The 12,497-nt window shown below is 36.5% G+C and overlaps 1 protein-coding gene across 1 annotated transcript in view; it reads right to left on the reverse strand.

The window, feature by feature from the left end:
• Window positions 1–247: 247 nt before the first annotated feature.
• XRN2 (5'-3' exoribonuclease 2) overlaps window positions 248–12,497 on the reverse strand; it is a 96,039-nt gene continuing 83,789 nt past the window's right edge. Inside the window, exons 28-30 of the mRNA XM_037743094.1 lie at window positions 7,908–7,971; window positions 3,068–3,206; window positions 248–809 (exon numbers count right to left, since the gene is read on the reverse strand). Of these exons, the coding sequence (XP_037599022.1) occupies window positions 744–809; window positions 3,068–3,206; window positions 7,908–7,971 (269 nt within the window). The 3' untranslated portion in view covers window positions 248–743. The remainder of the gene's footprint in view (window positions 810–3,067; window positions 3,207–7,907; window positions 7,972–12,497) is intronic.

A 12,497-nucleotide genomic window follows, 5' to 3' on the forward strand; every position in this document is an offset into this window, starting at 1 on the left:
GTAAGTTATCTCACAAAGATTTTTTAGTTAGCCAGACCAGTCACTGACATACCAATACAACAAAATTAATGCTTTTGTTATGTCTTGCTGACCCAATTTTTTACAATCTACTTCTTCATTGACTTTATTGTCTTTTGCTTTGGACATGTGACTGCAGAAATAGTTTTCTGCAAATTTAGTTTTAAAACACTGTGCTTGGTCAAGATTTTCAAAGCGGAAATACTGCAAAAGAACAAGAACACGAGAACAGAGTTTTAAAAGTTTAACTTTATTTTTTTTACTAAAGTCCAGACCAGAAATTTCTGTAAGACAAGTACATTAATGAAATGTTTCCAAAGAAATACTAAACAATATATACTCTGGTTTGCTGAGGGCTCCAGCTCAAGGGTTCAAACCTAATTCTTGTGCAATAAAAATCAGCATGGATCTTAGATGATCTAGAATACACTGTGTTTTGAAATCCACAGCTGGCTTCATTTTTAATCATAATGAAAAACCAGTACTCCTCTTCCATCAAATGTGTTTTATAAGCAATAATAAATTCAGATCCACTGTATTATGCAACATACATCTTTGGAAAGCAACATAAACAGTGTGATCACATCAGTAGAAATATACACGGTTAAAAGAAATACACAAAGTACTGTAGTTTTATTAAAAACTACTACTTGAGAAAGAAATCTTTCCACAAATAGCATAAAACTGGAGAATGATGAAGGGATTTGGGAAAGCTTTACAAAAGCTTAATTCCAATTGTATCTTCCTGAGGGTGGTGGCAAAGGGTATTTCCTTCCTTCTCTGGGATACCCCTGAAAATAAACAAAAGAGTTTTATTTTCTGGACCAATACTCCTACAAGTCAGTTAATTTTACACTTCCATGGAAAAACACATCATAAGGAAGCTGAGTATGTGTTAAAGCTACAGCACCTGGAAAGGCCCCATAAACAGGTGCCTTGATGCAGAGCTTTAACACAAACTTGTTGCAAAGTTAGAGGCCAGCACAAATGCTATTACTGAAAACGAAACAAAAAAAACCTTAACAATCACAAAAGAACTAAAGTGTTTTGTATAAACAATGTGTACAGACAATGGTTCTCAATTTTCCCATCACCCTAGCAGTAGTAATTCAAGTCACATTGTGGTAAGATACCCACATCAATTTAGACTTACTACACAAGGAAAGTAACTTTGCTTTAACCAAGGCAAAAGCTTGCTAAGTCAGTAAAGCCACATGAGCAACTGATCTTAGGGATTTTTTAAAAAAATTTAGCAATAAAGAATAGAGCATTAAGTGATACATTAAGGTTATTACACAATCCATTAGCGGTGACCTTTATAACATATCCTAGTAGGCTTGCAAATAACATTTCTATATAACAAAAGATAAACATGACACCTCTTCATTTTAAGTCCCTTTCTAGGCCTCTAAGGGTTTTGAAATGAAACCCCACTCCCACCTCATTTTGCCAGCCAGAGAGCGCTTCAGTACTTTAAACATGAGCATGTGCAGACTCTCAAGGCCAGAATGTAGGCTAAGGCCTTGACTGGTCACATAAAACTTTACTAAAAATACAATGAAGTAATGATTCTGTGTTTTCAACAACAAATGTGTGCAATTTAATACTGCTTCAACAATTGTAATTTAATAAAAAGTATCTCCGTGGAAAAAAGACTGAGAAAAAAGAAATGTTACTTTCAAAAAGTCCTAAAAGAATAATAAATTTACCAATTGGTTTCTATCTTCGAAGTAAGTAAGAATTTTACCTCCTGTAACAGCAGAGAGTTCCTTTAAAGGGAAGATCTCCAAAGGAGGGAGGAAATGGATGAACTGGGGTCAGCAGTCTAGGCAGCCAGCCCCAGCTCTGCTCACCAACTAATTGTGTGAGGTTTTCAGGGTGTCAGTTCCTGTCTTGGAAAATGAGGTAACTAGACTACACATTCTCCAGGGTTTCTTCCAGTTACAAATATGTCCTCACTTCAAACATGCTCATCATGGAAACTGCCTAGTGCCATCTAACCCCACAGTAATATAAAGAGCCTTAATTCACTGATAGGATTTTTAGAGGTCTTGGGTGGAAAAAGTTCAAACCAAAATTCTATAAACTGATTTAAATAAACTGTAACAAAATCTTCTCAAAGGACATTAACTATTTGCAATTTTCTTTTAAGGTGGAGATACTTTTAAGAATATATCAAAAAAAGTATAAAAAATATGTGCCTTATCTGTGAGAAGAGAGGTCTTACTAATTAATATGTGAAGCACTGCAAAAGGCCTGGAGGCAATACCAGGTAAGCAATTTAAAAACCACTTCACATCACTGCAGGTGCCAAACTCCATAAACATTACATTCTGAATCATAGCATTCCAATCTTGTTCTCTAGTAAGGATTCCATTAAGAGCATGTAAATACTGGCCAGGGTATCATATTATGTCAAATAGACCTCAGTCTTAAATGCTGCTAAAACCGGATTCTGTAAAGAGATGGAAATGAAGCTTACATATACTTCATTTTGTAATATTCACAAATATGCTACATAAATTTGTCTAGGAATTACGATATTCATTCAGTGATACAGCTGCTTACATTGAGAAGAAAAATATGTGAAAGATTATCAGAGATTTCTTTTATAAGGAGGGATAGCAGATGAATCAAGACAGGGGACTTCTAAAATGAACAAAGACAGCAGCTGAAAAAGTAGATAGACTCCTACTTTCGGCTTCCAGAAAATCATCACCCATTATGAGGGATCTAGTTTATACTAAAGAACAATCTCCTTAAAGGAAAAACAATGTGTTTTGGTGACTTACTATATCTGGAGGACTAATTATCACTGACTGCTAAGATTCAGAGGGCTTTGGGGTTAGAAATTCTTCGGCATCTTCAAGGCATACAACCTATTTGGTGAGGCAGGTATTCAACCCATGTATGTTCTTAATGATAGGTCCAAGTGCAGCCAAAATACTCTATTATCTTCTCCAGAAATGTCAGTAAGAAATATGGAGTCTTGAGAGGCTTGTTTAAATAAAAGGTGAGCAGTATGCTTTTCATCCCACAGCCCATTTACCTGTCTCCCTCCACGATCATCTCGTCTGGGTGGATACCCACCAGGCCCGGCTAGCATCTGGTACTGGTTTGGCTGGAAGGCTGCATTTTGGGTTTGCAGCATCCGGTTCCATGGCAGCAGGGGTTCAGCCCCAACGCCTCTGTGGAAAAGTACCAGGTTAACATCAGAAGCCATGCCTATTATATAGCACAAAGCCTAAAATCGGTAGGTATCATCCTCAAATTTTAATACAATCCAATTTGCCTGGATTTTTCATATAAAATGCAGAGTATCAGAATGGCCTTTGTGTCCCTTATATCCAGTATAATCTAACATGTTTCACGAAGCATCAGCATTTATTACAATGGATGTTTAAACTCAACCGAGAAGTTCTGCGTTTTAAAAATTATTTTGTTCATTTTCAACTGGAAAATTTCCTTTTTGGTCACTTAAAGATTTAGACCCAAGATCACCAAGTTGGCTACATTTAAGATGCTATCCAAAGAGTAAACATGTACAAGACAGGAGAATGAAGCTTTATTTTCAAAAATGTCCAGACTCATTCTTGGATCCATTCTTTCCAGTTAATTGCAGGTTGCAAATGAATTCTTACTGCTGAGTATTTTGAATCCAGGGTAGGGGACTTGGCTGTTTTTTCCCATCCATTATTCTGTTCAATATGTCAGAAGGTCTGATTGGGAGGAAACCTTTTCAAGTTCTATTGATGCAGCTTTCAATTGACCACGGTGACCTAGCAACATGAGCACTAATTGGCATGGGCTGACTGGCATTTGGTGTACAGTTTACATGGGAACACAGACTCAACGGCTATTATAACCCAGTTTGCTGTCCCAGATTACTAGTCGAAAGAAATGTTTAATTGTCTTCAAGTGCCTATTTTAACTTTGCAGATGCAAAGCAACAGGTATAATATACTAAATCATAACTTAATTAAAAACTGTCACATAAACAATGTAGCATGCATACACCTTCAAAGGCAATCACCTTTTAAGACTTAACTTTCTCCTTAAGGCACTTTCCATAACTTCCATTTTATGGAAGTCACTACAAAGAACAAACAGAGGCAAATGCTCCAGTATATTTTAATATTAGAAGCTTTGAGGCCACTGACCGTATTAGGAGGAATTCAATAAAACTTTAAATTCACTTTAGTGCTGACTAGCTGGTAACCAGTTATAACCATATCAGCGTAAGAATTTCACTTCTGAGGTCTTAGGGAAAAAAGCCCGGTGCTGGGCTCACTGGGTAAAGCATTCTTCTCACACCTATTCAAGCCGGAATCCAACCTTTCTACCCTCACTCTCCTCCCTTCACTTGGAGCTTGCCTTCTTTATATTAAAACAACACCAAAGATAATTATTTTTGTGTGATGGCTTGAAGAGAAGAACTGCTCTCTAAAGAATTCTAGAAAGGCTAAAGCTTTTCTTTACAGTTGGTAGCTGAAACCAGAGCTCTATTAACAATATAAGTAGTTCAGAATACAATTAGAAATAAGTATCTCAGAAAGAAAATGCATACGGCTAGGGATTTTAATTATTTTTCAGGATAATTACTAGCACAAACATATTTTAGCAAGGATGCCTCAACTGTTTTAGCAAAAACAGCTCCATGTGCAGAGACAGGAATGGTCTCTCCAGTTTCTGCAGGAGTGAAGGGCTAAGGTTTGTGCTGTAGCCAGTCTCATCAAAACTGGGCCAATTAATGCAAAACCCAAAGGCTAAAATGCAATTCACATCTTTTATTAACTGTGATCAGTTTTTCTTTCAAGTCTTACAATAATAAAATTCACTCAACTGAGTTTTAGGATCTGCTGGCATAAATAATATACATTATAAATACAATTCAAAACTATTTTATGTTCGTTCCAAAAAGTAGGTTAAAAACAAAGCCACAGTTTAAAAACATAAAGTTCTCCTTTTTATTTGAATTACTTATACTGTTTTTGACAAAGATAATTTTTATGAAAATTATTATCAATAATTAAAATTAAACAGAAGAACAAAGCAACAATGTCATGTACTACCCTCTTCTGACTTTTATGACAGAAAGGCCTTTATTTTCCACAAGTTTATCATATGTGTAGACTAATTATATAATTTGCAAAAAAATCTGGGATGGAAGCACAGAGACTGGACACACCGTAACCTTTAAAAATTAGCAGTTAGGCCAGGCACAGTGGCTCAGCCTGCAATCCCAGCACTCCAGGAGGCAAGGCAGCCAGATCACTTCAGCCCAGGAATTAGAGACCACCCTGAGCGGCATGATGAAACCCCGTCTCTAATTAAACAAACAAACAAACAAAAATACAAAAATTTGCCACACATGGTGGTGTGGGCCTGTAGTCCCAGCTACCTGGGAGGCTGAGGCACGAGAATTGCTTGAACGTGGGAGGCAGAGGCTGCAGTGAGCCAAGATCATGCCACTGCACTCCAGCCTGGGCAAGAGAGTGAGACCTTTTCTCAATTATTCAATCAATAAATAAAAATTATAAGTTAATAACTAAGACAACTTATTTAAGCCATTGGGCATTGGAGATGGCAACAACATTCTTAAGTTTCCAAATTACTGTTTTGAAAAGTTACTGGTGATATGAAGTAATTACTATCAATCTGGATATTTTAAATGTATATATATGGTAAAATAAGAGTTTTCAAAGATTTCTCATGATTGAGTTTAACACCCATAGGTAAAAAACTAAACGGTTGCCTTGCAGATGACCGAAGAAGAGACGTCTCCACTGACAAGAAGAACCCAAACAATGTGGCAGAACTCAAGCGACAAGGGGAACTCCAATACTGGGCATCTGTTAAGTCTAGGCTGTGCCAGCGTGGGGAGGATGTTCCTGTTATAGTTTTAAATCTACTTGATATATGGATTATATATACTGTCTTAAGGTAGGAAATTATTCAAGAAATGCAATGTCATAAAAAAAAGACACTCAAAATTCTTTTTTAATAAGACTCTCAACAAACACTCAGAATAGTGCCGTGGAAACATACTGAACTACACAGACTGGTAAAACCTAGTTGTGGAGCGAAATGGTATATTTCTTAAATGTCTGTGATATAAAACTTTTAAGATAGAACTCTATTATGCTCACATTTACCTTTTGATTTCAGGCAGGATTTTAAGTATTTAACTAAAACTACAACAAAAAGCATCCCCACAAAACTTGTCCCTAACCTTCTGGGTTCATAAAGTCAGTAGGGTGGAATAAGAACAAAACCTGATGGACAGGAGGGCAAGGGAAGGGACAATGATGATGATCTTAGGAAAACTTTTAATGTGAACAGAGGGGAAGAAAGCTGTTTGGGGCCTCAGAAGTGGAAACAGATCCTTTACTTCCTTTGAAGTCCCTACATCTTTATATTATGCTCAGAGTAAATATTCTGATGAGTTTTGTTCCAGTGAAAAGTTTCTTGGTAAAGAATGGCACAAAAGAGTGACCTTAGGTAAGCTGCTGAGCTTCTGTGTGCCTCACTTTCTTCCTTTGCAAAAATCTAAAAATAACAGCATCTACTTCAGTGCATTGTAGGGAGGAATAAATGAAATCATTCTTACTAAAGGATGTTAACACAGTGTTAACATTTTGTAAGCAGACAAACATTCATGATTATTAACATGGAAAGTAAGCAATAAGATAGGGAAACGAAGTATATAATTTGGGAAACATATACCCCTTACTCATTTAATTTTTGCTTAAAATTGGTGCTACTGAAGAAAATGAAACACACACTGTGTTCTTTCAGAACATACACTAAAAACAAAACATTACACACATTGCTAGTACTATTATTTAATGAGACTTGCACTAAGTTGATACTATTAGTAAACATTGAACAACAGGGTTCCTTTTATCTGGTTAAATAAAACAGTGAAATGAGGTTTTGGAGTCTCTAAAGAGTTACAAAGTTTTCTTAAAAGGGGAGCTGAATTTAGAACCCCATATATAAAAACACTTTATTCATTTCAGATGTGAACAGATTAGAGACTATTAACATGGCAGAGACCAAGAGAATAAAATAGATTAAGACTGGGAAGGCAAAACCATCGTGAAATGATACACTTTAAGGCTGGCCTTTAAAAATTATTCTGCAGATGTTTAATTATTCATAATGTGCCTAGCTGTTTTATCGTATAGAGTCCATCTGACTTAGGAGCACACAACTTATCAATGAAGAAATACATGTTAAACATCCCTTGTTATTAAACCATGTCACATTCTTCCTAGTCCATGGTACTTATTAGACTGCAGATCCCATAATCCTCTTCTGAGTCCCTTCTGCATTTAATTCAGTTCAGTCTTAAGTAGTTAAAGAAACTGTTTTCAGTGGCAACTAATAACTACTGACCTACAGTGACACTGCCCTACAATAGGCTTGTCAGCATTGAAAAAGTTGTACCAAAGAAGCTGATTAGGACTTCAAGAGGTTTGTAGCAAGAATCAATGGTTGGTCTGTACTAACGCTGCATTGCCCGCACAGAAATGATAAAAGTGGAACACCATTAGTTATGCCTCATTAAGCTGCACAACCCTTCTAAAAAGAAATTTGTTTAGCCTGACCAAAACCTAATACAGTTTTAAGCTGTGTTGCATTTTTCAGGGCATCTCAAAAGCATAAATAAAATAAAGGCCAAGAACCAAGAAAAGTAGGAAAGTATATTAAACACTAGTCTTAAAGTATTAGCTATATATTTTCCTAAAGGATAGGTATGAGGGAAATTGTTTTTGGTGGGAAAAAGTACATTTCGAACCAGAGCTTTTAGCTTCCATAAAACCCATAAACCCCAAATGTTGGTGTGAGAAAGTATTTAAAAGTCATGTCTGCTTTAATATTACCTGTCAAACCTTTGCTGCTGGAAAAGGGGAGGGGGACCTCGCCAGGAATCCTGGGGCCTCATATCTGGAAACGAAACAGAAAAGGGTAAAGATTTTTCAAAGCAACCAATATTCAACTTCTCATACATTTTATAATTAAAAGTTCTTGAAAAGAATCTGAGAAAGACTGTAAACCAAATAAACTAGTATCATAACAACACACACCACAAATGTAAAAGGTAACAAGGTCAGCAAATTTTTATGATTTTTCCTTTGATAAAATAGTTCTAGTAACCCCTGGCCACTAAACTCACACAATCCTCTTGCTATCTCTCTCTCTCTCTCTCTCTCTCTCTGTGTGTGTGTGTGTGTGTGTGTGTGTGTGTGTGTGTGCATGCGCACATATGTCTGTGTGTTAAGACACATGTACAGTTTTTACATTTATATTTTAAATGCTGTACAAAAGGTTTAGTTCTTTTTCATAAATAGAATGCAAACTGAATTAATAGTATCTACAACAGAAATCCTGAACTTTTCCTTCTGAAGGCATAAATTGCTATCATTAATGTAAAGCAGAGTACACACAATCTCTCCAACACAAACCAAGAAAACACGTTAATGAAGGGACCACCCACTTCTCCATCTTTTCTGATAGTCTTCTTGTAACACAAAGCTGAACTAGCAACAACATCTCACTAAAAGAAACAGTTAAATGGCTCCTGCTCTTCTATATAAACTGACAGATAAATGGGATGAAAGAAACATCTGGGCCTGTCTATATCAATGAACCACAACCTGCAGTCACCTCACCTTCAGCGGGGTCTGCTGTGACCTAATTAAAACTGCTGGTTCCAGAAGTTGTCTAATGAGTTCAGCATGCGAGGACAGTAACCTCCTCTAGACTCCCGAGACCAAGGACAACATGGCTTACCATAATGTATTCAGGCTCACATTTTAATAGAAATACAAACTAGAAAAATGCTTTTCAAAATTACTTTCTTAAAGAAGAGATGAAAGCTTATCTCTGGTTAGAAACCAAAAATATATACAGTTTTTACTTAAGAAAGAGAGAGAAAGAAAGAAAAAAGTAGAATCATGCTTTAAAAACCCCATGACCAAGAACACAGAACCAGTAAAATATCTGGCTGTGCACAATGATTCTAACATACAACTGGCAACCTCAGCCTTGGGCTTCCTTCCCATCTCGACAGGATGAGAAGGCCAGGTTGAATAAAGTTTTCTGTATGTGGACAAACTACCTGAAGGGGGGCAGCCATCTGCCGCTGCCACAGCCCACTCACACCTCAGTCCATGGCCAGCTGGAAAAGCCCCTCCAGTCATACCGATGGGAGCCAAACCCACCTCTCTCAGAAAGGTACTGGAAGCCCTGCACCAGCGGTCACTTTCAGGCAGATTCCCATTGTGAATTAAAAGAATCTCTAATCTTTAATCAATTCGAATTAAGTTCCTTTTTTATCTCTTAAAAGTCAAACTACTAGCAGTCAAACTGAGTAACAATGCAGAGGATGCTGATCACCACACCGTCCACAGAAAACAGAGGAAGCAGGCTCCCCACTCTACGCCCAGAGTAAGTTCTGAGTCATTACTACAGACTACACACTGTCAGAAAATCAATTTTCTGAAGAGGTAAACGTAAAAAATTCTTACAATAATAGTAAAAATTTCATTTGTATGGTTTATTTCTATGGGAAAACTTAAGGTACATTTGCATATATGACTTTCAATGAGTTATCATTTGTGAGAAAGTAATCTACTGAAAGTAAAATCAATGTTTGAGCCACTTTTTCAAAATATCATGCACACAATTAGTTCAGTGAGAATCAGTTAAAATGTTCCCAGAAGTATTTCATTTTAGTGCCTTTATATATACAAAATTTGCAAATATAACATAAGGCAAAAGAAATACAGCACATTTTCTTCCAGACCCCTGTCTACCTCGGTACTTCACATGCCCCAGAATCCCTGAGGTTACCCTGGAAACGCACCCTTTTTTCCCATTAAGACTTAATTCCATATTGTGGTTGCCTCGTGTCTCTTTATGTTTTTTTTTCCCAGAAGCCTATTTTCATATTCCATCTTTATGTATGTTTTAATCACAGGATACACATTCTCCATGGTACTCATGAAAGCTTCCACAGTGGCTCCCTAATAAATTTAAAATTGAATGAAGACAATACAAAGATATATCTACATTAAGAGGAACCTTCAGAAACATTTAACCTAATGTTTTAAGAAAAATAAAGATGGGGAAAAAAACTTACATATTTTCTCCTAGGAACTGTGTGAATGGAGATGAAGCCATCACCACCCATAATATATGTTCATTAGACTCAAACATGCTTTTCTTAGATTAAGCACAGCAATATTTCTAAGTAGAACTATAATGTAAAGTTTACTAAGTATAAATGCTTTTTTTGGAGGAGGAAATACTCCTTAATTGTCTAATCTATACACCTGGAAGTATCTTAAAAAACAGCAAACGTTCTGAATATATGACCTCTAGTGTGCCAGGTGCCTCTCCATTTTCCATTTTCTCTCTCTCACCTCCAGGACAATATTTTTTTCCACATAAACTCAGCAGCACATACAAAAATTAGAGTTTTTTGTTAAAACCTAAGCAAATTTTCTCAAACTTTCAATAAACTCTGATGCAATTATTAAAATACCCCTTGTTTTCAATCCAAAAAGAAAAATAAAAAGGCTCCAAGAAATACTTCACGGCTACTTTTAACCAAATTTCTTCATATGGCTCTTAGTAACATACATAGCCTGAAGTATTCGTAAAGCAGAAATATTTCCTGGCTCATCAGTAATGAAGTAGATGGTAAAACAAACTTATTATTATTCATTTGTATGGCTCTAACAGAAGATCTATTTGAGAGGAAGAAAAAAAATTCTGAGATAGTGAATTGCACTTCAGAAATGTACAGGCTAGAGTGGAAAAATGACGGTTAATTTTTTCCTTTGGTCTTTAAAAACTTATCCCTTTTCTAGAGCTCTAAGGCCACGTAAACCGAGCTTTGCCCATAGCTTCTGAAGTGACAATTTACCTAATCAGTGTGGTAATCACAGAAAAGATTCCATGTTTACTGATTGTACTAATCAAAAATCACTTTTCAATGCAGCTAATTGACAAGTTCACAGACTAAAATGAAGAGAAGTCACATTTAAGGTTCTCTGGGCTACAAAAACCAAATGCTTTTTATTCAGACTGAGTACGCAGGGCTACACTCGACTCCAACAAGTTATCAGTACTTAGATAATTACTCATCAGCCAAAAACTGACACATCCAAGGCAAATCAAACACCAACAAGAAACGCCCACAACAGACACTTGACAGAGTTGTCAGTTTGACCAAACAGCCCTTCTTGAGTACAATTTCATACTACATGAAGATAATAATTATGATGCTAAAAATATTTTAGATGGAATAAATGGCTTAGATCTCAGTTTTACTAAAATAAGCTATCTGACTAAATTTTGAAGTTCAAAATTCCATGAAAGATGATCTTTTATCACTTATTTAATACTTTCATAGTACTTACTCTGTACAAGGTAGTATTTTAAGTGCTTAACTACTTAGTGCTTAACTATTAGTCTGGTTATTCTGTGTGGTAAGTTGTCTTATCCTCTATACTATTTTTGAGATGAGAAACTGGGGCAATGACCAAACCTATCAGAGGTCACACAGCTATTAAGGATCAGAGTGAGGCCAGGGGCTATGTTCTCATAACCACTCTCCACTACACTGTGCAATCTCAAAGTTTCACAGGCATTTATGCTGTCGGTTGAGATGGCACTTCATGTTAATTTATTTCAGAAGAAGCAGAGAACCACCACCCATGATTTTGTGCTTCCTAATAGCAAGCTCAGAAACTTAGGGTTTCAACAAGGCAGGATGGGAGGTTTAACAACTACACTCAACATCTTAAAGGTTTACAACTTAACATTATTACTCATATCCAATTAGGATAGGAAAGAAAAATAATGCACACATTTTAGTTGTAAGCATCTAGGCAAATACAGGATTTATACAGAAAAAATAAGAAAAGGTCTTGGCTAAAACACTGGAATTTCTGCTCTTTTTAAAAGGATAATACTACCCCTCAAAATCTGGCATTTAAAAGAAAATATAAAGAGAAGGGATCAGATAAAAATTAGGAAAGGATATAGATAGATAGGGATGAATGGATGAAAGATTAATACAAGGGTAAGGATTAGTTCTACATAAATATTGAATCGAGGTAACGAGATAAAAATGTCAGAAGTGTTAATGACAGTAAACTAAAAGAAAATAAAAACCAAATCACAGGTCAGACACAGTGGCTCACCACCATAATCCCAACACTTTGGGAGGCTGAAATGGGCGGATCAATTGAGGCCAGGAGTTTGAGACCAGCCTGGCCAACATGGCAAAACCCTGACTTTACTAAAAATAAAAAAATTAGCTGGGTGTGGTGGTGGATACTTGTAATCCCAGCTACTTGGGAGGCTAAGGCAGGAGACTCGCTTGAACTCGGAAGGCAGAGGTGCAGTGAGCCAAGATTGCACCACTGCACTCCAGCCTGAGCAGCAGAGCAAGACTGTGT

The sequence above is a fragment of the Cebus imitator genome, unplaced genomic scaffold (assembly GCF_001604975.1).
Source record: "Cebus imitator isolate Cc_AM_T3 unplaced genomic scaffold, Cebus_imitator-1.0 Scaffold134, whole genome shotgun sequence".
NCBI classification, from domain to species: domain Eukaryota; kingdom Metazoa; phylum Chordata; class Mammalia; order Primates; family Cebidae; genus Cebus; species Cebus imitator.